At 49.3% G+C, this 27,384-nt stretch overlaps 1 protein-coding gene across 3 annotated transcripts in view; it reads left to right on the top strand.

The window, feature by feature from the left end:
• The window catches only part of ACTR2 (actin related protein 2), a 143,917-nt gene that overhangs the window by 61,666 nt on the left and 54,867 nt on the right, over positions 1-27,384 (top strand). Inside the window, exon 3 of one of the 3 annotated variants that reach the window (XM_063918415.1) lies at positions 13,748-13,762. The exons of 1 other annotated variant lie outside the window; for it this stretch is intronic. In XM_063918415.1, the coding sequence (XP_063774485.1) occupies positions 13,748-13,762 (15 nt within the window). Of the gene's footprint in view, positions 1-13,744; positions 13,763-27,384 lie in introns of all 3 variants that reach the window. One more of the 3 variants, XM_063918418.1, reaches the window with a different exon arrangement.

The following is a 27,384-nucleotide window of genomic DNA, read 5'->3' as shown; positions in this document are numbered from 1 at the left end:
ATTTGTTATGAAAGACCTGTAGTAAAATACACTTTCAGATCTCCAGTTGTGAGGTACCAGGTTCTCTGTAGCTTTAGGGATTTTATCATGCTCCATTACATTATTCATCCTTAATACCCTGACCTTGTACGGACGTGATGCATTTATGGTGCACCCGGCACTCCTAACCAATCACAAAGCCCTACTTAACGCAGATTTCTGCTTGTACCTCAAGAGGGTGCAAGCAGAAATCCGTAATGAATTCAGCCACTGGGATGGTCACAGGAATTTAATTGAATAGCTCCCATACACTTATTTCAGGAGCTAAAATAATCTGTAACATGAATAATCCCATAAGTATAAGAAGTATATTAACCACTTGCCTGGTATGGTTGCATCAGATACAACCATGCCTGCAAGTGCTCTATTTGACCTGGTCGCACAGGATGTGACCGGTCAGATATACCCCTTTAACATCTCCAATGCCGGATCCCACCCGGGAATTGGAAGCGGGTCCTTCCAGGGTGGGATCGGGCATTGGAGACTCTCCTACCCCTTTCGATGGCTACTAGACCCGGCAATATGCTGGGTCGGTTGCCATAGCGGCAGGGGGCGTAGGTGGAGGAGGAGCTCATCTCCGTGCCGCCTCTCCCTATCTAGTAAACGGGTCCCGGGTCGATGCGACCCGGGAATCCGTTTATGCAGCCACTGACCCGGTATATAACCTGGGAATAACACTGCTTATAACCTGGGTTGAATTACCAGGTCAGGTGACCCGGGAATTCGGACTTGGTGCTTTCACACCGCACACTGACCCGTGTCGACCCGGCAATATGCTGGGTCGATACCGGGTTATTTGTGCGGTGTGAAAGGGGTAATAGAGAGTGTTAGCAGCGGCAGGGAAGAGAAACTTCCCTCCACTGCTGCTACCAGAGGGTCCGGAAGGTCCCTCTGCCTCCCTGCACTCTCCCTTACTGATTGCCGTGCTGCTGATCGGTCAGCACGGCGGGCTACCCCCCCCCCCCCATCAGCAGCTGCAGACAATGGCAGCCACTGGGGAGTGTAAATTAACCCTCCCAAGCCACCCCCAGACCCCCACTGTATACCTTGAGGCTGTCCCGGCCTTCAAAAAAGACGTGATGGTCGCGATGTTTAGGGGGGAAAATATTTCAAAAATAATTATTTTTCTCTGACGTCCTAAGTGGATGCTGGGGACTCCGTAAGGACCATGGGGAATAGCGGCTCCGCAGGAGACAGGGCACAAAAGTAAAAGCTTTAGGATCAGGTGGTGTGCACTGGCTCCTCCCCCTATGACCCTCCTCCAAGCCTCAGTTAGGTTTTTGTGCCCGGCCGAGAAGGGTGCAATCTAGGTGGCTCTCCTAAAGAGCTGCTTAGAGTAAAAGTTTTGTTAGGTTTTTTATTTTCAGTGAGTCCTGCTGGCAACAGGCTCACTGCAACGAGGGACTTAGGGGAGAGAAGTGAACTCACCTGCGTGCAGGATGGATTGGCTTCTTAGGCTACTGGACACTAGCTCCAGAGAGACGATCACAGGTACAGCCTGGATGGGTCACCGGAGCCGCGCCGCCGACCCCCTTGCAGATGCCGAAGAGAGAAGAGGTCCAGAAACCGGCGGCTGAAGACTTCTCAGTCTTCATGAGGTAGCGCACAGCACTGCAGCTGTGCGCCATTGCTCTCGGCACACTTCACACCAACGGTCACTGAGGGTGCAGGGCGCTGGTGGGGGCGCCCTGGGCAGCAATGAAAGTACCTATGCTGGCTAAAAATACATCACATATAGCCTCTGGGGCTATATGGATGTATTTAACCCCTGCCAGGTTGTCAGAAAAACGGGAGAAGAAGCCCGCCGAAAAGGGTGCGGGGCCTATTCTCCTCAGCACACAGCGCCATTTTCCTACACAGCTCCGCTGCTAGGAAGGCTCCCAGGCTCTCCCCTGCACTGCACTACAGAAACAGGGTTAAAACAGAGAGGGGGGGCATTTTATGTGGCGATATTATTATATATTAAGATGCTATAAGGGAAAACACTTATAGAAGGTTGTCCCTGTATAATTATAGCGTTTTGGTGTGTGCTGGCAAACTCTCCCTCTGTCTCCCCAAAGGGCTAGTGGGGTCCTGTCCTCTATCAGAGCATTCCCTGTGTGTGTGCTGTGTGTCGGTACACGTGTGTCGACATGTATGAGGACGATGTTGGTGAGGAGGCGGAGCAATTGCCTGTAATGGTGATGTCACTCTCTAGGGAGTCGACACCGGAATGGATGGCTTATTTAGGGAATTACGTGATAATGTCAACACGCTGCAAGGTCGGTTGACGACATGAGACGGCCGGCAAACCAATTAGTACCTGTCCAGGCGTCTCAAACACCGTCAGGGGCTGTAAAACGCTCATTACCTCAGTCGGTCGACACAGACACGGACACTGACTCCAGTGTCGACGGTGAAGAAACAAATGTATTTTCCATTAGGGCCACACGTTACATGTTAAGGGCAATGAAGGAGGTGTTACATATTTCTGATACTACAAGTACCACAAAAAAGGGTATTATGTGGGGTGTGAAAAAACTACCTGTAGTTTTTCCTGAATCAGATAAATTAAATGAAGTGTGTGATGATGCGTGGGTTTCCCCCGATAGAAAATTATTGGCGTTATACCCTTTCCCGACAGAAGTTAGGGCGCGTTGGGAAACACCCCCTAGGGTGGATAAGGCGCTCACACGCTTATCAAAACAAGTGGCGTTACCGTCTCCAGATACGGCCGCCCTCAAGGAGCCAGCTGATAGGAGGCTGGAAAATATGCTAAAAAGTATATACACACATACTGGTGTTATACTGCGACCAGCGATCGCCTCAGCCTGGATGTGCAGCGCTGGGGTGGCTTGGTCGGATTCCCTGACTGAAAATATTGATACTCTTGACAGGGACAGTATTTTATTGACTATAGAGCATTTAAAGGATGCATTTCTATATATGCGAGATGCACAGAGGGATATTTGCACTCTGGCATCAAGAGTAAGTGCGATGTCCATGTCTGCCAGAAGATGTTTATGGACACGACAGTGGTCAGGTAATGCAGATTCCAAACGGCACAAAGAAGTATTGCCGTATAAAGGGGAGGAGTTATTTGGGGTCGGTCCATCGGACCTGGTGGCCACGGCAACAGCTGGAAAATCCACCTTTTTTACCCCAAGTCACATCTCAGCAGAAAAAGACACCGTCTTTTCAGCCTCAGTCCTTTCGTCCCCATAAGGGCAAGCGGGCAAAAGGCCAGTCATATCTGCCCAGGGGTAGAGGAAAGGGAAGAAGACTGCAGCAGGCAGCCCCTTCCCAGGAACAGAAGCCCTCCACCGCTTCTGCCAAGTCCTCAGCATGACGCTGGGGCCGTACAAGGGGGGTCGTCTCAAGAGTTTCAGCGCGCAGTGGGCTCACTCGCAAGTGGACCCCTGGATCCTACAAGTAGTATCCCAGGGGTACAGATTGGAAATTCGAGACGTCTCCCCCTCGCAGGTTCCTGAAGTCTGCTTTACCAACGGCTCCCTCCGACAGGGAGGCAGTATTGGAAACAATTCACAAGCTGTATTCCCAGCAGGTGATAATCAAAGTACCCCTCCTACAACAAGGAAAGGGGTATTATTCCACACTAATTGTGGTACTGAAGCCAGACGGCTCGGTGAGACCTATTCTAAATCTGAAATCTTTGAACACTTACATACAAAGGTTCAAATCAAGATGGAGTCACTCAGAGCAGTGGTAGCGAACCAGGAAGAAGGGGACTATATGGTGTCCCTGGACATCAAGGATGATTACCTCCATGTCCCAATTTGCCCTTCTCACCAAGGGTACCTCTGGTTCGTGGTACAGAACTGTCACTATCAGTTTCAGACGCTGCCGTTTGGATTGTCCACGGGACCCCGGGTCTTTACCAAGGTAATGGCCGAAATGATGATTCTTCTTCAAAGAAAAGGCGTCTTAATTATCCCTTACTTGGACGATCTCCTGATAAGGGCAAGGTCCAGAGAACAGTTGGAGGTCGGAGTAGCACTATCTCAAGTAGTTCTACGACAGCACAGGTGGATTCTAAATATTCCAAAATCGCAGCTGATTCCGACGACACGTCTGCTGTTCCTAGGGATGATTCTGGACACAGTCCAGAAAAAGGTGTTTCTCCCGGAGGAGAAAGCCAGGGAGTTATCCGAGCTAGTCAGAAACCTCCTAAAACCAGGCCATGTGTCAGTGCATCAATGCACAAGAGTCCTGGGAAAAATGGTGGCTTCTTACGAAGCGATTCCATTCGGCAGATTTCACGCAAGAATTTTTCAGTGGGATCTGCTGGACGATTGGTCCGGATCGCATCTTCAGATGCATCAGCGGATAATCCTGTCTCCAAGGACAAGGGTGTCTCTTCTGTGGTGGCTGCAGAGTGCTCATCTACTAGAGGGCAGCAGATTCGGCATTCAGGACTGGGTCCTGGTGACCACGGATGCCAGCCTGAGAGGCTGGGGAGCAGTCACACAGGGAAGAAATTTCCAAGGAGTGTGGTCAAGTCTGGAGACTTCTCTCTACATAAATATACTGGAGCTAAGGGCAATTTACAATGCTCTGAGCCTAGGAAGACCTCTGCTTCAAACTCAACCGGTGCTGATCCAGTCGGACAACATCACGGCAGTCGCCCACGTAAACAGACAGGGCGGCACAAGAAGCAGGAGGGAAATGGCAGCAAGCATTCTTCGCGGGGCGAAAAATCATGTGATAACACTGTCAGCGGTGTTCATTCCGGGAGTGGACAACTGGGAAGCAGACTTCCTCAGCAGGCACGACCTCCACCCGGGAGAGTGGGGACTTCATCTGGAAGTCTTCCACATGATTGTGAACCGTTGGGAAAGACCAAAGGTGGACATGATGGCGTCCCGTCTGAACAAAAAACTGGACAGGTATTGCGCCAGGTCAAGAGACCCTCAGGCAATAGCTGGGACGCTCTGGTAACACCGTGGGTGTACCAGTCGGTGTATGTGTTCCCTCCTCTGCCTCTCATACCCAAGGTACTGAGAATTATAAGACGGAGAGGAGTAAGAACTATACTCGTGGCTCCGGATTGGCCAAGAAGGACTTGGTACCCGGAACTTCAAGAGATACTAAGAAGGGACTTGCTTCAGCAAGGATCATGTCTGTTCCAAGACTTACCGCGGCTGCGTTTGACGGCATGGCGGTTGAACGCCGGATCCTAAGGGAAAAAGGCATTCCGGAAGAGGTCATCCCTACCCTGGTCAGAGCCAGGAAGGAGGTGACCGCACAACATTATCACCGCATTTGGCGAAAATATGTTGCATGGTGTGAGGCCAGGAAGGCCCCCACGGAGGAATTTCAACTCGGTCGATTCCTGCATTTCCTACAAACAGGAGTGTCTATGGGCCTCAAATTGGGGTCCATTAAGGTTCAAATTTTGGCCCTGTCGATTTTCTTCCAGAAAGAATTGGCTTCAGTTCCTGAAGTCCAGAAATTTGTCAAGGGAGTACTGCATATACAACCCCTTTTTGTGCCTCCAGTGGCACCGTGGGATCTCAACGTAGTTCTGGGATTCCTCAAATCACATTGGTTTAAACCGCTCAAATCTGTGGATTTGAAATATCTCACATGGAAAGTGACCATGCTGTTGGCCCTGGCCTCGGCCAGGCGAGTGTCAGAATTGGCGGCTTTGTCTCACAAAAGCCCATATCTGATTGTCCATTCGGACAGGGCAGAGCTGCGGACTCGTCCCCAGTTTCTCCCTAAGGTGGTGTCACCGTTTCAACTGAACCAGCTTATTGTGGTACCTGCGGCTACTAGGGACTTGGAGGACTCCAAGTTGCTAGATGTTGTCAGGGCCCTGAAAATATAGGTTTCCAGGACGGCTGGAGTCAGGAAAACTGACTTGCTGTTATCCTGTATGCACCCAACAAACTGGGTGCTCTTGCTTCTAAGCAGACGATTGCTAGTTGGATGTGTAGTACAATTCAGCTTGCACATTCTGTGGCAGGCCTGCCACAGCCAAAATATGTAAATGCCCATTCCACAAGGAAGGTGGGCTCATCTTGGGCGGCTGCCCGAGGGGTCTCGGCTTTACAACTTTGCTGAGCTGCTACTTGGTCAGGGGCAAACACGTTTGCAAAATTCTACAAATTTGATACCCTGGCTGAGGAGGACCTGGAGTTCTCTCATTCGGTGCTGCAGAGTCATCCGCACTCTCCCGCCCGTTTGGGAGCTTTGGTATAATCCCCATGGTCCTTACGGAGTCCCCAGCATCCACTTAGGACGTTAGAGAAAATAAGAATTTACTTACCGATAATTCTATTTCTCGTAGTCCGTAGTGGATGCTGGGCGCCCATCCCAAGTGCGGATTGTCTGCAATACTTGTACATAGTTATTGTTACAAAAATCGGGTTATTATTGTTGTGAGCCATCTTTTCAGAGGCTCCGCTGTTATCATGCTGTTAACTGGGTTCAGATCACAGGTTGTACAGTGTGATTGGTGTGGCTGGTATGAGTCTTACCCGGGATTCAAAATCCTTCCTTATTGTGTACGCTCGTCCGGGCACAGTGTCCTAACTGAGGCTTGGAGGAGGGTCATAGGGGGAGGAGCCAGTGCACACCACCTGATCCTAAAGCTTTTACTTTTGTGCCCTGTCTCCTGCGGAGCCGCTATTCCCCATGGTCCTTACGGAGTCCCCAGCATCCACTACGGACTACGAGAAATATAATTATCGGTAAGTAAATTCTTATTATTTTTCTCTTACGTCCTAGAGGATGCTGGGGACTCCGTAAGGACCATGGGGTATAGACCAGCTCCGCAGGAGACATGGGCACTATAAAGAACTTTTAGTATGGGTGTGCACTGGCTCCTCCCTCTATGCCCCTCCTCCAGACCTCAGTTAGAGTTTGTGCCCAGAGGAGATGGGGTGCATTACATGGGAGCTCTCCAGAGTTTCTCTGAAAGAATTTTGTTAGGTTTTTTATTTTCAGGGAGCACTGCTGGCAACAGGCTCCCTGCATCGTGGGATTGAGGAGAGAGAAGCAGACCTACTTAAATGATAGGCTCTGCTTCCTAGGCTACTGGACACCATTAGCTCCAGAGGGAGTCTGAACGCAGGTCTCACCCCGCTGTTCGTCCCAGAGCTGCGCCACCGTCCTCCTCGCAGAGCCGGAAGATAGAAGCCGGGTGAGTATAAGAAGAAAAGAAGACTTCAAGGCGGCAGAAGACTTCAGATCTTCACTGAGGTAAGCGCGCAGCGTTACCGCTGTGCGCCATTGCTCCCACACACTACACACACGGAAAGCCACTGATGGGTGCAGGGCGCAGGGGGGGCGCCCTGGGCAGCAATAAACCTCTGAACTGGCATATAAGGGTACATTAGGCTGCGGAGGCAGTAAATGCAGAGATCCCCCGCCATTTTTTGTATATTGAAGCGGGACCGAAGCCCGCCGCTGTAGGGGGCGGAGCTTGATCCCTCAGCACTAACAGCACCATTTTCACCACAGAACGCTGCAGAGAAGCTGGCTCCCCGGACTCTCCCCTGCTGAACTCGGTGACAGAGGGCTGAAAAGAGGGGGGGGGGGGGGGCATGTTTAAGTCGTAGTGAGTGTATACACATTGAAAATATATATATGTATGTATATATGTATATATATATATATATATATATATATATATATATATATATATATATATATATATTTATTTATTATTACATATGCGCTGTCTGGTTTGTATTCCAGTGTCAGTTGGCGCTGGGTGTGTGCTGGCATACTCTCTCTCTGTCTCTCCAAAGGGCCTTGTTGGGGAATTGTCCCCTTATAGATATATCCCTGTGTGTGTGGGGGTGTCGGTACGTGCGTGTCGGCATGTCTGAAGCAGATGTGTGGTGTGTTTTCGTCGGCAACGCCGACTCATGATTGGATGGACATGTTGCATATGTTAAATGCAAGTGTGGCCTCATTACATAAGAGACTGGACAAAGCAGAGTCCAGGGAGAAAGCAGGGAGTCAATCCATGGATTGGACTGGGTCACAGGGCCCTTCTGGGTCTCAAAAACGTCCCCTATCTCAAATAGTAGACACTGGTACCGACACGGATTCTGACTCCAGTGTCGACTACGATGATGCAAGATTACACCCAAGAGTGGCAAAAAGTATTCAGTGTATGATTATTGCAATAAAAGATGTTTTGCATATCACTGATGACCCCTCTGTCCATGACACGAGGGTGCGCATGTATAAGGAAAAGAAACCTGAGGTAATCTTTCCGCCATCTCATGAGCTTAACGAGTTATTTGAAAAAGCTTGGGAAACTCCAGATAAAAAACTAAAGATTCCCAAAAGGGTTCTTATGGTGTATCCTTTCTCGGCACAGGACAGGGTACGTTGGGAATCCTCTCCCAGGGTGGACAAGGCTTTAACACGCCTGTCCAAGAAGGTGGCGCTACCATCTCCGGACACGGCAGCCCTCAAGGATCCTGCTGATCGCAGATAGGAGGCTACTTTAAAGTCTATTCATGCGCATACAGGTGCTTTGCTCAGACCGGCAATAGCATCGGCATGGGTATGTAGCGCAGTTGCAGCATGGACAGATACCTTGTCAGCTGACCTTGATACCCTAGACAGGGATACCATTTTATTAACCTTAGCCCACATTAAAGACGCAGTCTTATATATGAGGGACGCTCAAAGAGACGTTGGGCTGCTGGGTTCCAGAGCCAATGCTATTTCTATTTCTGCGAGACGAGCTCTATGGACACGCCAATGGACGGGTGATGCAGACTCAAAGAAGCATATGGAGGTTTTACCTTACAAGGATGAAGTGTTGTGGGAGGGGCTCGTGGACCTGGTTTCCACAGCTACAGCGGGTAAATCTACCTTTTTACCTTTTGTTCCCCAACAGCAAAAGAAAACTCTACAGTATCAGATGCACTCCTTTCGGTCGCATAAGTCCAGAAGAGGTCGGGGCTCCTCCTTCCTTGCCAAAGGTAAGGGTAGAGGAAAGAGAACACCTGCTTCGGCTAGTTCCCAGGAGCAGAAGTCTTCCCCGGCTTCAACAAAATCCACCGCATGAAGCAAGGGCTACCCTAAGGGAGTCCGCAGCAGTGGGGGCACGCCTTCGACTTTTCAGCCAGATCTGGTTTCTTTCAGACGTGGATCCTTGGGCGATGGAGATTGTTTCCCAAGGCTACAAGCTGGAATTCGAAGAGGTGCCCCCTCGCCGATTTTTCAAGTCGGCCTTGCCAGCTTCACCCCCGGAGAGGGAAGTAGTGTTAGCTGCGATTCAAAAGCTGTGTCAACAGCAAGTGATTATCAAGATTCCTCTAGTCCAACAGGGGAAAGGGTACTATTCAACCCTGTTCGTGGTCCCGAAACCGGATGGCTCGGTCAGACCAATTTCAAATCTTTAATCCCTAAACCTGTACTTGAAAAAGTTCAAATTCAAGATGGAATCGCTCTGAGCTGTAATATCCAGCCTGGAAGGGAGGGATTTTATGGTGTCACTAGACATAAAGGATGCATACCTTCATGTCCCCATATACCCCCCTCATCAGGAGTACCTGAGATTCGCTGTACAGGACTGTCATTACCAGTTTCAGACGTTGCCGTTTTGGCTTTCCACGGCCCCGAGGATTTTCACCAAGGTGATGGCGGAGATGATGGTGCTCCTGCGCAGGCAAGGAGTCACAATTATCCTATACTTGGACGATCTCCTGATAAAGGCGAGATCGAGAGATCAATTGCTGAAGAGCGTGTCGCTCTCCCTGGGAGTGCTGCAACAGCACGGTTGGATTCTCAATCTGCCAAAGTCACAATTGGTTCCAACGACTCGGCTATCATTCCTAGGCATGATTCTGGACACGGAACAAAAGACTGTTTTTCTCCCATTGGAAAAAGCCCAGGACCTCCAGAACATGGTCAGAGACCTGCTAAAACCAAAAAGAGTGTTCATCAATGCACTCGAGTTCTGGGAAAAATGGTGGCAGCCTACGAGGCCATCCCCTTCGGCAGGTTCCATGCGAGGACATTTCAGTGGGACCTTCTGGACAAGTGGTCCGGGTCCCATCTACAAATTCATCAGAAAATAACCCTGTCCCCCAGGGCCAGGGTGTCTCTCCTGTGGTGGCTTGCAGAGTGCTCACCTTCTAGAGGGTCGCAGGTTCGGCATTCAAGACTGGGTTCTGGTGACCACGGACGCGAGCCTCCGAGGATGGGGAGCAGTCACCCAAGGAAAATTTTTCAGGGACTCTGGTCAAGCCAGGAGGCTTGTCTACACATCAACATACTGGAATTGAGGGCCATATACAACGGCCTACGACAAGCGGAGAATCTTCTTCGCAACCTACCGGTTCTGATTCAGTCAGACAACGTCACAGCCGTGGCTCATGTAAACCGCCAAGGCGGGACAAGGAGCAGAGTGGCGATGGCGGAAGCCACCAGGATTCTTCGCTGGGCGGAAAATCACGTAAGCCCTCTGTCAGCTGTCTTCATTCCGGGAGTGGACAACTGGGAAGCAGACTTCCTCAGCAGACACGATCTCCATCCAGGAGAGTGGGGACTTCATCAAGAAGTTTTTGCAGAGATAACAAGTCTTTGGGGAATTCCTCAAATAGACATGATGGCGTCACGCCTCAACAAGAAGCTTCGGAGGTATTGTGCCAGGTCACGGGACCCTCAGGCAGTAGCGGTGGACGCCCTGGTGACACCATGGGTGTTTCAGTCGGTCTATGTGTTCCCTCCACTTCCTCTCATCTCAAAAATATTGAGAATCATAAGACGAAAAAGAGTGCAGACAGTACTCATTGTTCCAGATTGGCCTCGAAGGGCCTGGTACTCGGATCTTCAGGAAATGCTCACAGAAGATCCGTGGCCTCTTCCTCTCAGGGAGGACCTGTTACAGCAGGGGCCCTGCGTGTTCCAAGACTTACCGCGGTTACGTTTGACGGTATGGCGGTTGAACACCGAATCCTAGCTTGGAAAGGTATTCCGGAGGAAGTCATCCCTACTCTGATAAAGGCTAGGAAGCAGGTGACGGCAAAACATTATCACCATATCTGGAGGAAGTATGTATTTTAGTGTGAAGCCAAGAGTGCTTCTACGGAAGATTTCCATCTGGGCCGTTTTCTCCACTTTCTACAGACAGGAGTGGATATGGGCCTGAAGTTAGGCTCCATTAAGGTACAGATTTCGGCGCTATCTATATTCTTCCAGAAGGAATTGGCTTCTCTCCCAGAAGTCCAGACGTTTGTGAAGGGAGTGCTGCACATCCAGCCCCCCTTTGTGCCTCCAGTGGCACCGTGGGACCTTAACGTGGTGTTAAGTTTCCTAAAATCTCACTGGTTTGAACCTCTTCAAACGGTTGAACTAAAATTTCTCACGTGGAAGGTGGTCATGTTATTGGCCTTGGCATCTGCAAGACGGGTGTACGAATTGGCGGCCTTGTCCCACAAGAGCCCCTACTTGATTTTCCATGTGGATAGAGCGGAGTTGAGGACTCGTCCTCAATTTTTGTCTAAGGTGGTTTCTTCATTTCATATGAACCAACCTATTGTGGTGCCTGTGGCAACGGGGAACTTGGAGGACTCCAAGTCCCTGGATGTAGTCAGGCCTTAAAAATTTATGTAGCCAGGACGGCTCGGGTTAGGAAAACAGAGGCTCTGTTTGTCCTGTATGCAGCCAACAAAGTTGGCGCACCTGCTTCTAAGCAGACTATTGCTCGCTGGATCTGTAACACGATTCAGCAGGCTCATTCTACGGCTGGATTGCAGTTACCAAATTCGGTAAAGGCCCATTCCACTAGGAAGGTGGGCTCTTCTTGGGCGGCTGCCCGAGGCGTCTTGGCATTACAGCTTTGCCGAGTGGCTACTTGGTCGGGTTCAAACACTTTTGCAAAATTCTACAAGTTTGATACCCTGGTTGATGAGGACCTTGCGTTTGCTCAGTCGGTGCTGCAGAGTCATCCGCACTCTCCCGCCCGGTTTGGAGCTTTGGTATAAACCCCATGGTCCTTACGGAGTCCCCAGCATCCTCTAGGACGTAAGAGAAAATAAGATTTTAAACCTACCGGTAAATCTTTTTCTCCTAGTCCGTAGAGGATGCATGACTTGTATATAGTTGTTGCTTACATAAGGGTTATGTTACAGTTGGAATCGGTCTTTGACTGATACTGTTTTTTGTTCATACTGTTAACTGGTTGCGTATTTTCCAGGTTATATGGTATGATTGGTGTGGGCTGGTATGAATCTTGCCCTTGGATTAACAAAATCTTTTCCTCATGTTGTCCATCTCCTCTGGGCACAGTTTCTCTATCTGAGGTCTGGAGGAGGGGCATAGAGGGAGGAGCCAGTGCACACCCATACTAAAAGTTCTTTATAGTACCCATGTCTCCTGCAGAGCCGGTCTATACCCCATGGTCCTTACGGAGTCCCCAGCATCCTCTACGGACTAGGAGAAAAAGATTTACCGGTAAATTTAAAATCTAATTTTTTTTTAACTAAAATCATTGGGATAGGGTTAAATTCATGTTCTTCACCTAATTCACTCATAAAAAAAACCTGATGACCATTTTGGAGCGGTTTATGGCAAAATAAATCGTCGGTTAAGTGTTTTTGTTTTTTATTTGTTTTTTTTTCATTCAATCGGTGAAGTGGTTAAAAACGGAAAAGGATGTGAAGTCCTAAAGAAGGACTACACAGTTGGTAGAAGTTAATGGTACAGGAAGGTATAGGGCTATGCATTTAGGCCGTGATAATAAATGTGCTTAGCTATACAGTACATGGGATACACGTGGGGAGATCCGAGATGTGCATGGGTTAGGTGTGCTAGTAGATGGTGAGCTCAGTGTCACAGTTGTTTCAAGAGCCAAGAACATATTAGTAAGTTTGTAAAAGATCCGGTCTTCATGCAGAAGAAGCAAATGCAGCTGTGCAATTTGTATAAATTTAGACCAAATATTACATATGGGATACAGTTCTGGGCACTTTTTATGGGAGAGCATAGAAGAACCTGAGAGGGCACCTAGAAAGAGGATATAATTATAAGAAGACGTTAAGAAAAGGCAATGTAGAGGTGACCTAATTAATGTCTACAAATACATTCTAGGACAAGGCAGCTATTAGTCTGGCCTGCTGCTTTCTCTCATGGCTGTACAGGTGACAAGGGGACACCTACAATGGCCTATGCAGGTAAATGGTTTTACTTGCAATATAGAAAGGGATTGCCCATTGTGAGGGTATACTATGAAATCACAGGGGAGCAGTAATGAGTCACTGGATAGGTGTTAAGAGTATTGGATGCTTTTTTTTATTTTAAATTTTTATTTATGCTAGTATTAGTCATAATTTGCAGAAACAAGCCCCAATGTAATGATGTGTCGCAGGGTACTAAAGAGGAGCAATAGTCGAGATTATTGACTAACAATATGTAAAGTATAATGTTCAAGTCACTCAAATAAAATACATTTTATATTCTCAATATAACGCATTAGAAAAACTTCCCCCATTTGTAAATCTATACCCAAGCCTTTTTCCTATAAAATTAAATCCTAGCTCACTAATTATGAATACATACATTTTTCGTTTTAGGGTTTATCAATATTAGACTTTTTTTTTTTTTTTTTACTTATGTAGAATAGGTGTTTGTTTATAGCAAGCCTGATTTGCAGATCATTTATTAAATAAGCCTGGTTTCTGAAGCTTTAGTCACCTCTGCTTTCTTCTTTCTTTTTATTGAAATCCTCAAGTAGAATAAGAAAAAGATGGTAAGTCAGGTCATGAAGACCTTCAGCTTATAGTGCTTGAGATCGCTGGTCTTTGTGCATCTTTCTTAATGATGCATATTCTGACATCTAATTAACCATAATTCATGAATCGGTTTTCCTCAGATCCTACTAGCTTCTGCATGTTTTGACAAGTGATATATAGCATGTCTATGTAATGCTTGCACTACATGTACATGTGGTGCTTAGGCTATCAACTCATATAACACATTTATTTAGAAGTGTTGAAGATAAGGATGTAGGAAGTGTTAACACTTTTAGAAAAGGAGCACGTGGCAGCATACCAAATTAGCAGGAATGATTTTCATTGGCAATTTACAAGTCCTTTCCACAGGGGAAAAACAGAAAACCTTACTGCACAGAGTGTGGTAGGTTTGTGTTCCATTCATGTCCTCTCAGTTGCTAGTGAGTGTTCCATTTGTCATTTCAGTTGATGCGTTCATACTAGGCTGTAGTGATCCTCTGCAAGCATTGGTGCAGATGTATGAAGCGTCGCTATGTGTTTTTTGCACATAGCACCCGCTGAGGGCAACAGTTATTGCTTCTCCACAATGTATGAACTAGCTGTTAGCGGCAGTTTAAAGAATGGGCATATGTAAATATCGGCTTTACTGCTGTGTGCATTGAAAGGCAATGCCTACCTGATGGACTAACAATCAGGTGGCACTTCACCTCACGATAATGCTCCCCTTTCACTTCGGCAGGTCGGGGCTGGCGTTGGCACTGTGGAAAAGGATCCGTGTGTGTGTGTGTTTTTTTTTTTTTTCCCCTCTAACGTCCTAGAGGATGCTGGGGACTCCGTAAGGACCATGGGGATAGACGGGCTCCGCAGGAGACATGGGCACTTTAAGAAAGACTTTAGGATTTGGGTGTGCATTGGCTCCTCCCTCTATGCCCCTCCTCCAGACTTCAGTTTGATACTGTGCCCAGTGGAGACTGGGTGCATTTCAGGAGCTCGCCTGAGTTTCCTGTAAAGAAAGCATTTTAGTTAGGTTTTTTATGTTCAGGGAGCCTGCTGGCAACAGACTCCCTGCATCGAGGGACTGAGGGGAGAGAAACAGACCCACTTCTCTGAGTTTCAGGGCTCTGTTTCTTAGGCTACTGGACACCATTAGCTCCAGAGGGATCGGTACGCAGGTCTCACCCTAGCCGTCCGTCCCAGAGCCGCGCCGCCGTCCTCCTCGCAGAGCCGGAAGATAGAAGCCGGGTGAGTATTGAGGAAAAGACATCAGAGGCGGCAGAAGACACCTTGATCTTCATAGAGGTAACGCACAGCACTGCAGCTGAGCGCCATTGCTCCCATTCACCTCACACACCTCGGCCCTGGGCAGCAATATAAACCTCTTCTGTGGCATATGTGTGTGTGTATATGTATATATATATGTGTGTGTGTGTATGTATGTATATGTATATATATATATGTATATATATATATATATATATATATATATATATATATATATATGTGTATATATATATATATATATAATATTTCTCTGATGTCCTAGTGGATGCTGGGAACTCCGTAAGGACCATGGGGAATAGACGGGCTCCGCAGGAGACTGGGCACTCTAAAGAAAAAGATTAGGTACTATCTGGTGTGCACTGGCTCCTCCCTCTATGCCCCTCCTCCAGACCTCAGTTAGAATCTGTGCCCGGCCAGAGCTGGGTGCTCCTAGTGGGCTCTCCTGAGCTTACTAGTAAAAGTATTTATTAGGTTTTTTATTTTCAGTGAGCTTCTGCTGGCAACAGACTCACTGCTACGTGGGACTAAGGGGAGAGAAGCAAACCTACCTGCTTGCAGCTAGCTTGTGCTTCTTAGTCTACTGGACACCATTAGCTCCAGAGGGTTCGAACACAGGCACCTGTCCTCGATCGTCCGTTCCCGGAGCCGCGCCGCCGTCCCCCATGCAGAGCCAGAAGAACAGAAGCTTGAAGACGACGGAATCGGCGGCTGAAGACTCCTGTCTTCATTAAGGTAGTGCACAGCACCGCAGCTGTGCGCCATTGCTCCCAGCACACTTACACACTCCGGTCACTGTAGGGTGCAGGGCGCTGGGGGGGGGGGCGCCCTGGGCTACAATTGAAGTACCTTTTGGCATAAAAATACATATATACAGTCTGGCACTGTATATATGTAAAAACCCCCGCCATTTTTTTACACAGAAAGCGGGACAGAAGCCCGCCACTGAGGGGGCGGGGCCTTCTTCCTCAGCACACCAGCGCCATTTTCTCTTCACAGCTCCGCTGGAAGCAGCTCCCCAGGCTCTCCCCTGCAGTATCCAGGTACAAGACGGGTTAAAAAGAGAGGGGGGGCACATAAATTTAGGCGCAAATAAGACCTATAAAGCAGCTATTGGGTAAATCACTTATTATCAGTGAAAATCCCTGTGTTATATAGCGCTGTGGTGTGTGCTGGCATACTCTCTCTCTGTCTCCCCAAAGGACTTTGTGGGGTCCTGTCCTCAGTCTGAGCATTCCCTGTGTGTGTGCGGTGTGTCGGTACGGCTGAGTCGACATGTTTAATGAGGAAGGTTACGTGGAGGCGGAGCAAGGGCAGATAAGTGTGGTGTCGCCCCCGTCGGGGCCGATACCGGATTGGATGGATATGTGGAAGGTCTTAAATGACGATGTAAACTCCTTACATAAAAGGTTTGATGACGCTGCAGCCTTGGGACAGCCGGGGTCTCAGCCCGCGCCTGCCCAGGCGACTCAGAAACCGTCAGGGGCTCATAAACGCCCTCTATCTCAGATGGTTGACACAGATGTCGACACGGAGTCCGACTCCAGTGTCGATGATGATGAGGCACATTTACAGTCTAAAATGACCAAGGCCATCCGATACATGATTATTGCAATGAAAGATGTATTACACATTTCTGAGATTAACCCTGTTAATACCAAGAGGGTTTATATGTTTGGGGAGAAAAAGCAGCCAGTGACTTTTCCCCCATCTGATGAATTAAATGAATTGTGTGAAGAAGCGTGGATTTCCCCTGATAAGAAATTAGTGATTTCTAAGAGGTTACTGATGGCGTACCCTTTCCCGCCAACGGACAGGTTACGTTGGGAAACATCCCCTAGGGTGAACAAGGTGCTGACACGCTTATCTAAAAAGGTGGCCCTGCCGTCTCAGGATACGGCCGCCTTAAAGGAGCCTGCGGATAGAAAGCAGGAAGCTATCCCGAAGGCAGTGTATACACACTCTGGTACTGAGACCTGCTATTGCTTCAGCCTGGATGTGTAGTGCTGTAGCAGCGTGGACAGATACTCTGTTAGACGACATAGATTCCCTCGACAGGGATACTGTTTTGCTAACCCTGGGCCATATCAAAGACGTCGTCTTATATATGCGGGATGCTCAGAGGGACATTTGCCTGCTGGGCTCTAGAATTAATGCTATGTCCATTTCTGCCAGGAGGGTCTTATGGACTCGGCAATGGACAGGAGATGCTGATTCTAAAAGACACATGGAGGTTTTGCCTTATAAGGGTGAGGAATTGTTTGGGGATGGTCTGTCGGACCTCGTGTCTACAGCGACAGCTGGAAAGTCGACTTTCTTGCCTCAGGTTTCCTCACAGCCTAAGAAAGCACCATATTATCAAATGCAGTCCTTTCGTTCCCAGAAAGGCAAGAGGGTCAAGGGCGCATCCTTTCTTGCCAGAGACAGGGGTAGAGGTAAGAAGCTGCACCATGCAGCCAGTTCCCAGGAACAAAAGTCCTCCCCTGCTTCTACTAAGTCCACTGCATGACGTTGGGGCTCCACAGGCGGAGCCAGGTGCGGTGGGGGCGCGTCTCCGAAACTTCAGCAACCAGTGGGTTCGCTCACAGGTGGATCTCTGGGCTATACAAATTGTATCTCAGGGATACAAGCTGGAATTCGAAGCGACTCCCCCCCCCCGCCGTTACCTCAAATCAGCCTTGCCAGCTTCCCCCATGGAAAGGTAGGTAGTACTGGCGGCAATTCACAAGCTGTACCTCCAGCAAGTGATTATCAGGGTCCCCCTCCTTCAACAGGGAAGGGGTTACTATTCCACAATGTTTGTGGTACCGAAACCGGACGGTTCGGTGAGACCCATTTTGAATTTAAAATCCTTGAACACTTATATAAAGAAATTCAAGTTCAAAATGGAATCGCTCAGAGCGGTTATTGCAAGCCTGGAAGAGGGGGATTTTATGGTGTCGCTGGACATCAAGGATACTTACTTGCATGTCCCCATTTACCCACCTCACCAGGAGTACCTCAGGTTTGTGGTACAGGACTGTCATTACCAGTTCCAGACGTTGCCGTTTGGCCTGTCCACGGCACCGAGGATATTTACCAAGGTAATGGCCGAAATGATGATACTCCTTCGGAAGAAGGGAGTTATAATTATCCCGTACTTGGACGATCTCCTCATAAAGGCGAGGTCCAGGGAGCAGTTGATCAGCGTAGCACTCTCTCAGGAAGTGTTGCAACAGCACGGCTGGATTCTGAATGTTCCAAAGTCGCAGCTGATTCCTACGACGCGTCTGCTTTTCCTGGGCTTGATTCTGGACAGAGAACAGAAGGTGTTTCTCCCGGGGGAGAAGGCCCAGGAATTAGCAGCTCTGGTCAGGGACCTCCTGAAACCAAAACAGGTATCGGTGCATCACTGCACGCGAGTCCTGGGAAAAATGGTGGCCTCATACGAAGCCATTCCCTTCGGCAGGTTCCATGCAAGGATCTTTCAGTGGGATCTGTTGGACAAGTGGTCCGGATCGCATCTTCAGATGCATCGGCTGATCACCCTGCCCCCAGGGCCAGGGTGTCTCTTCTGTGGTGGCTGCAGAGTGCTCACCTTCTCGAGGGCCGCAGGTTCGGCATACAGGACTGGGTCCTGGTGACCACGGATGCAAGCCTCCGAGGATGGGGGGCAGTCACTCAGGGAAGAAACTTCCAAGGGCTGTGGTCAAGTCTGGAGACTTCTCTACACATAAATATACTGGAATTAAGGGCCATTTACAACGCCCTGAGTCAAGCAGAGCCCCTGCTTCAAAACCGGCCAGTGCTGATTCAGTCAGACAACATCACGGCGGTCGCCCATGTAAACTGCCAGGGCGGCACAAGAAGCAGGATGGCAATGGCGGAAGCCACAAAGATTCTTCGATGGGCGGAGAATCACGTGCAAGCACTGTCAGCAGTGTTCATTCCGGGAGTGGACAACTGGGAAGCAGACTTCCTCAGCAGACACGACCTCCACCCGGGAGAGTGGGGACTTCATCAAGAAGTCTTCCAACTGATTGCAAACCGATGGGAACTGCCACAGGTGGACATGATGGCGTCCCACCTCAACAAAAAGCTAAAAAGATATTGCGCCAGGTCAAGGGACCCTCAGGTGATAGCTGTGGACGCCCTAGTGACACGGTGGGTGTACCAGTCGGTATATGTGTTTCCTCCTCTTCCTCTCATACCCAAGGTACTGAGAATAGTAAGAAAGAGAGGAATAAGAACAATACTCATTGTTCCGGACTGGCCAAGAAGGACTTGGTACCCGGAACTGCAAGAAATGTGCACAGAGGACCCATGGCCTCTGCCTCTCAGACAGGACCTGCTGCAACAAGGGCCCTGTCTGTTCCAAGACTTACCGCGGCTGCGTTTGACGGCATGGCGGTTGAACGCCGGATCCTAGCGGAAAAAGGCATTCCGGATGAAGTTATTCCTACGCTGATAAAGGCTAGGAAAGACGTGACAGCAAAGCATTATCACCGTATATGGCGGATATATGTTGCTTGGTGTGAGGCCAGGAAGGCCCCTACAGAGGAATTCCAACTGGGTCGTTTCCTGCACTTCCTACAGTCAGGGGTGACTATGGACCTAAAATTGGGGTCCATAAAGGTCCAGATTTCGGCCCTATCCATTTTCTTTCAAAAAGAACTGGCTTCACTGCCTGAGGTTCAGACGTTTAAGGGAGTTCAGCCCCCTTTTGTGCCACCAGTGGCACCCTGGGATCTTAACGTTGTGTTGGATTTCCTGAAATCCCACTGGTTTGAGCCACTTAAGACCGTGGAACTAAAGTATCTCACGTGGAAAGTGGTCGTGCTGTTGGCCTTAGCATCGGCTAGGCGTGTGTCGGAATTGGCGGCTTTGTCATGTAAAAGCCCATATCTGATTTTCCATATGGACAGGGCAGGATTGAGGACTCGTCCCCAATTTCTCCCAAAGGTGTTGTCATCGTTTCATTTGAACCAACCTATTGTGGTGCCTGCGGCTACTCGGGACTTGGAGGACTCCCAAGTTGCTGGACGTAGTCAGGGCTTTGAAAATATGTTTCCAGAACGGCTGGAGTTAGGAAGACTGACTCGCTGTTTATCCTGCATGCATCCAACAAGCTGGGTGCTCCTGCTTCAAAGCAAACTATTGCTCGCTGGATCTGTAGCACGATTCAGCTGGCTCATTCTGCGGCTGGATTGCTGCATCCAAAATCAGTAAAAGCCCATTCCACAAGGAAGTTGGGCTCTTCTTGGGCGGCTGCCCGAGGGGTCTCGGCTTTACAGCTTTGCCGAGCGGCTACTTGGTCGGATTCAAACACATTTGCAAAGTTCTACAAGTTTGATACCCTGGCTGAGGAGGACCTTCTGTTTGCTCATTCGGTGCTGCAGAGTCATCCGCACTCTCCCGCCCGTTTGGGAGCTTTGGTATAATCCCCATGGTCCTCACGGAGTTCCCAGCATCCACTAGGACGTCAGAGAAAATAAAAATTTACTCACCGGTAATTCTATTTCTCTGACGTCCTAGTGGATGCTGGGTACTCCGTAAGGACCATGGGGAATAGACGGGCTCCGCAGGAGACTGGGCACTCTTAAAAGAAAGATTAGGTACTATATCTGGTGTGCACTGGCTCCTCCCTCTATGCCCCTCCTCCAGACCTCAGTTAGAATCTGTGCCCGGCCAGAGCTGGATGCACTTAGTGGGCTCTCCTGAGCTCACTAAAAAAGAAAGTATTTGTTAGGTTTTTTATTTTCAGTGAGATCTGCTGGCAACAGACTCACTGCTACGAGGGACTGAGGGGAGAGAAGCAAACCTACCTGCTTGCAGCTAGCTTGTGCTTCTAAGGCTACTGGACACCATTAGCTCCAGAGGGATCGAACACAGGGCCCGACCTCGATCGTCCGTTCCCGGAGCCGCGCCGCCGTCCCCCTTGCAGAGCCAGAAGACTGAAGAACAAGGAGAAAATCGGCGGCTGAAGACTCCTGTCTTCATTAAGGTAGCGCACAGCACTGCAGCTGTGCGCCATTGCTCCCACAGCACACCACACGCTCCGGTCACTGGTGGGTGCAGGGCGCTGGTGGGGGGGCGCCCTGGGCTGCAATATGTATACCTTTATGGCAAAATGCACATAATACAGTTATAAACTGTATATGTGCCTAATCCCCCGCCATAAATATTATTAAAAAAGCGGGAGAAGCCCGCCGCTGATGGGGCGGGGTTATCTTCCTCAGCACAGCCAGCGCCATTTTCTCTTCACAGCTCCGCTGGAAGGACGCTCCCCAGGCTCTCCCCTGCAGTATACACTACGAGAAGGGTAAAAAAGAGAGGGGGGGCACATAAATTTAGGCGCAAAAGGTGATATAAGCAGCTATTGGGGGAAAATTCACTTTGTGTTAGTGTAAATCCCTCTGTTATATAGCGCTCTGGTGTGTGCTGGCATACTCTCTCTCTGTCTCCCCAAAGGACTTTGTGGGGTCCTGTCCTCAGTCAGAGCATTCCCTGTGTGTGTGTGTGCGGTGTGTCGGTACGGCTGTGTCGACATGTTTGATGAGGACGCTTACGTGGAGGCGGAGCAGGTGCCGATAAGTGTGATGTCACCCCCTGCGGGGCCGACACCAGTGTGGTTGGATATGTGGAAGGTATTAACCGACAGTGTCAACTCCTTGCATAAAAGGTTCGATGACGTAACAGCTTTGGGACAGCCAGCATCTCAGCCCGCGCCTGCCCAGGCGTCTCAGAGGCCATCAGGGGTTCAAAAACGCCCGCTACCTCAGATGGCAGACACAGATGTCGACACGGAGTCTGACTCCAGTGTAGACGAGGATGAGACAAATGTACAATCCACAAGGGCCATCCGATGCATGATTACGGCAATGAAAAATGTGTTGCACATTTCTGACATTAACCCGGTTACCACTAAAAAGGGTATTATGTTTGGGGAGAAAAAGCAGCCAGTGACTTTTCCCCCATCTGATGAGTTAAATGAATTGTGTGAAGAAGCGTGGTGTTCCCCAGATAAGAAATTAGTGATTTCTAAGAGGTTACTAATGGCGTACCCTTTCCCGCCAACGGACAGGTTGCGTTGGGAAACATCCCCTAGGGTGGACAAGGCGCTCACACGTTTATCAAAAAAGGTGGCACTGCCGTCTCAGGATACGGCCGCCTTAAAGGAGCCTGCAGATAGAAAGCAGGAGGCTATCCTGAAGTCTGTGTATACACACTCAGGTACTATACTGAGACCTGCTATTGCTTCAGCATGGATGTGTAGTGCTGCAGCAGCATGGTCTGATACCCTGTCAGATAACATTGATTCCCTTGACAGGGATACTATTTTGCTAACCATAGAGCATATTCAAGACGTAGTCTTATATATGAGGGATGCACAGAGGGACATTTGCCGGCTGGCATCTAGAATTAATGCAATGTCCATTTCTGCCAGGAGAGTATTATGGACTCGGCAGTGGACAGGTGATGCTGATTCTAAAAGGCACATGGAAGTTTTGCCTTATAAAGGTGAGGAATTGTTTGGGGACGGTCTCTCGGACCTCGTATCCACAGCAACAGCTGGGAAGTCGACTTTTTTACCTCAGGTTTCCTCACAGCCTAAGAAAGCACCGTATTATCAAGTACAGTCCTTTCGGCCTCAGAAAGGCAAGCGGGTCAGAGGCGCTTCCTTTCTGCCCAGAGGCAGGGGTAGAGGGAAAAAGCTGCACCAGACAGCCAGTTCCCAGGAACAAAAATCCTCCCCTGCTTCCACTAAGTCCACCGCATGACGCTGGGGCTCCACAGGTGGAGCCAGGTGCGGTGCGGGCCCGTCTCCGGAACTTCAGCGACCAGTGGGTTCGCTCACAGGTGGATCTCTGGGTTCTAAAAGTGGTTTATCAGGGATACAAACTGGAGTTCGAGGCGTCTCCCCCTCGCCGTTACCTCAAATCAGCCTTGCCAGCTACTCCCAAGGAAAGGGAGGTAGTACTGGCGGCAATTCACAAGCTGTACCTTCAGCAGGTGATAATCAAAGTTCCCTTCCTTCAACAGGGACGGGGTTACTATTCCACAATGTTTGTGGTACCGAAACCAGACGGTTCGGTGAGACCCATTCTAAATTTGAAATCCTTGAACACTTATATAAGGAAGTTCAAGTTCAAAATGGAATCGCTCAGGGCGGTTATTGCAAGCCTGGAAGAGGGGGATTTTATGGTGTCACTGGACATCAAGGATGCTTACCTACATGTCCCCATTTACCCACCTCACCAGGAGTACCTCAGGTTTGTGGTACAGGACTGCCATTACCAATTCCAGACGTTGCCGTTTGGTCTGTCCACGGCACCGAGGGTATTTACCAAGGTAATGGCCGAAATGATGATACTCCTTCGAAAGAAGGGAGTTATAATTATCCCGTACTTGGACGATCTCCTTATAAAGGCAAGGTCCAAGGAGCAGTTGTTAGTCGGAGTAGCACTATCTCGGGAAGTGCTACAACAGCACGGCTGGATTCTGAATATCCCAAAGTCGCAGCTGATTCCTACGACGCGTCTGCTGTACTTGGGCATGATTCTGGACACAGAACAGAAGAAGGTGTTTCTCCCGGAGGAGAAGGCCAAGGAGTTGTCATCTCTGGTCAGAGACCTCCTGAAACCAAAACAGGTGTCAGTGCATCACTGCACGCGAGTCCTGGGAAAGATGGTAGCTTCTTACGAAGCGATTCCCTTCGGCAGGTTCCATGCAAGGATCTTTCAGTGGGATCTGTTAGACAAGTGGTCCGGATCGCATCTTCAGATGCATCGGCTGATCACCCTGTCCCCGAGGGCCAGGGTGTCTCTGCTGTGGTGGCTGCAGAGTGCTCATCTTCTCGAGGGCCGCAGATTCGGCATTCACGACTGGGTCCTGGTGACCACGGATGCAAGCCTCCGAGGTTGGGGGGCAGTCACTCAGGGAAGAAACTTCCAAGGACAATGGTCGAGTCAGGAGACTTCCCTACACATAAATATTCTGGAACTAAGGGCCATTTACAATGCCCTAAGTCAAGCAGAACCCCTGCTTCAAAACCAGCCGGTGCTGATTCAGTCAGACAACATCACGGCTGTCGCCCATGTAAACCGACAGGGCGGCACAAGAAGCAGGATGGCGATGGCAGAAGCCACAAGGATTCTCCGATGGGCGGAGAATCACGTGCTAGCACTGTCAGCAGTGTTCATTCCGGGAGTGGACAACTGGGAAGCAGACTTCCTCAGCAGGCACGACCTCCACCCGGGAGAGTGGGGATTTCATCCAGAAGTTTTCCAGCTGATTGTTAATCGTTGGGAAAGGCCACAGGTGGACATGATGGCGTCCCGCCTCAACAAAAAGCTAAAAAGATATTGCGCCAGGTCAAGGGACCCTCAGGCGATAGCTGTGGACGCTCTAGTGACACCGTGGGTGTACCAGTCGGTTTATGTGTTCCCTCCTCTTCCTCTCATACCAAAGGTACTGTGAGGATAATAAGAAAGAGAGGAGTAAGAACTATACTCATCGTTCCGGATTGGCCAAGAAGAACTTGGTACCCGGAGCTACAAGAAATTATCTCAGAGGACCCTTGGCCTCTGCCGCTCCGACAGGACCTGCTACAGCAGGGGCCCTGTCTGTACCAAGACTTACCGCGGCTGCGTTTGACGGCATGGCGGTTGAACGCCGGATCCTAATGGAAAAGGGCATTCCGGAGGAAGTCATTCCTACGCTGATAAAAGCTAGGAAGGATGTGACAGCACAACATGATCAACGCATATGGCGAAAATATGTTGCTTGGTGTGAGGCCATGAAGGCCCAACAGAGGAATTTCAGCTGGGTCGATTTCTGCACTTCCTACAGTCAGGAGTGACTATGGGCCTAAAATTGGGATCCATTAAAGTCCAGATTTCGGCCCTGTCTATTTTCTTTCAAAAAGAACTGGCTTCACTGCCTGAAGTTCAGATGTTTGAGTGCTGCATATTCAGCCCCCTTTTGTGCCTCCAGTGGCACCTTGGGATCTCAACGTTGTGTTGGATTTCCTGAAATCACATTGGTTTGAGCCACTTCAGACCGTGGAGTTGAAGTATCTCACGTGGAAGGTAGTCATGCTGTTGGCCTTGGCCTCAGCTAGGCGTGTGTCAGAATTGGCGGCTTTGTCCTGTAAAAGCCCATATCTGATTTTCCATATGGACAGGGCAGAATTGAGGACTCGTCCCCAATTTCTCCCAAAGGTGGTATCAGCGTTTCATTTGAACCAACCTATTGTGGTGCCTGCGGCTACTCGGGACTTGGAGGCTTCCAAGTTGCTGGACGTAGTCCGGGCCCTGAAAATCTATGTTTCCAGGATGGCTAGAGTCAGAAAAACTGACTCGCTGTTTATCCTGCATGCACCCAACAAGCTGGGTGCTCCTGCTTCAAAGCAGACTATTGCTCGCTGGATCTGTAGCACGATTCAACTTGCACATTCTGCGGCCGGACTGCCGCATCCTAAATCAGTAAAAGCCCATTCCACGAGGAAGGTGGGCTCTTCTTGGGCGGCTGCCCGAGGGGTCTCGGCTTTACAACTTTGCCGAGCTGCTACTTGGTCGGGATCAAACACTTTTGCAAAATTCTACAAGTTTGATACCCTGGCTGAGGAGGACCTTGAGTTTGCTCATTCGGTGCTGCAGAGTCATCCGCACTCTCCCGCCCGTTTGGGAGCTTTGGTATAATCCCCATGGTCCTTAGGGAGTACCCAGCATCCACTAGGACGTCAGAGAAAATAAGAATTTACTCACCGGTAATTCTATTTCTCGTAGTCCGTAGTGGATGCTGGGCGCCCGTCCCAAGTGCGGATTTTCTGCAATACTTGTATATAGTTATTGCTTAACTAAGGGTTAGTGTTCTGAGCCATCTGTTGAATGAGGCTCAGTTGTTATTCATACTGTTAAATGGGTATAGTTATCACAAGTTGTACGGTGTGATTGGTGTGGCTGGTATGAGTCTTTCCCTGGATTCCAAATCCTTTCCTAGTAATGTCAGCTCTTCCGTGCACAGTTTCCCTAACTGAGGTCTGGAGGAGGGGCATAGAGGGAGGAGCCAGTGCACACCAGATATAGTACCTAATCTTTCTTTTAAGAGTGCCCAGTCTCCTGCGGAGCCAGTCTATTCCCCATGGTCCTTACGGAGTACCCAGCATCCACTACGGACTACGAGAAATAGAATTACCGGTGAGTAAATTCTTATTTTCTCGTAGTCCGTAGTGGATGCTGGGCGCCCGTCCCAAGTGCGGACTTTCTGCAATACGTGTATATAGTTATTGCTTAACTAAGGGTTATTGTTATGAGCCATCCGTTGAGTGAGGCTCAGTTGTTGTTCATACTGTTAACTGGGTAAGGTTATCACAAGTTGTACGGTGTGATTGGTGTGGCTGGTATGAGTCTTACCCTGGATTCAAATTTCCTTTCCTTGTAATGTCAGCTCTTCCGGGCACAGTTTCCCTAACTGAGGTCTGGAGGAGGGGCATAGAGGGAGGAGCCAGTGCACACCAGATAGTACCTAATCTTTTTCTTTAGAGTGCCCAGTCTCCTGCGGAGCCCGTCTATTCCCCATGGTCCTTACGGAGTTCCCAGCATCCACTACGGACTACGAGAAATAGAATTACCGGTGAGTACATATATATATATATATATATATATATATATATATATATATATATATATATATATATATATATATATATATATTGTACAGCTGGGCACTGTACATGTATATAAAGAGCCCCCGCCATGTTGTTGAGAAATTTGAGTGGGACAGAAGCCTGCCGCCGAGGGGGCGGGGCTTCTCCCTCAGCACTCACCAGCGCCATTTTTCTCCACAGCACCGCTGAGAGGATGCTCCCCGGACTCTCCCCTGCTTAACACACGGTGAAAGAAGGGTTTTAAAGTAGAGGGGGGGCACATAATTGGCGCATATACATAACAAAAGCGCTACTGGGTAAACATACTGTGTTTTTTCCTGGGTCATATAGCGCTGGGGGGTGTGCTGGCATACTCTCTCTCTGTCTCTCCAAAGGGCCTGGTGGGGAACCTGTCTTCAGAAAAGAGCTTCCCTGTGTGTGTGTGGTGTGTCGGTACGCGTGTGTCAACATGTCTGAGATTGAAGGCTCACCTAAGGAGGAGGGGGAGTGTATGAATGTTAGGTCTCCGTCGGCAGTGCCGACACCTGACTGGATGGATATGTGGAATGTTTTAAGTGCTAATGTTAATTTATTGCGCAAAAGATTAGACAAAGCTGAGGCTGGGGTACAGTCAGGGAGTCAACCCATGCCTGTCCCAATGTCGCCTGGACCTTCGCGGTCTCAGAAGCGCCCACTATCCCAAATAGTTGACACAAATACCGACACGGATTC

This window comes from Pseudophryne corroboree, chromosome 4 (assembly GCF_028390025.1).
Source record: "Pseudophryne corroboree isolate aPseCor3 chromosome 4, aPseCor3.hap2, whole genome shotgun sequence".
Lineage (NCBI taxonomy): Eukaryota > Metazoa > Chordata > Amphibia > Anura > Myobatrachidae > Pseudophryne > Pseudophryne corroboree.
Note: the sequence above shows the minus strand (reverse complement) of the source record. Positions and strands in the feature narration are given on the sequence as shown.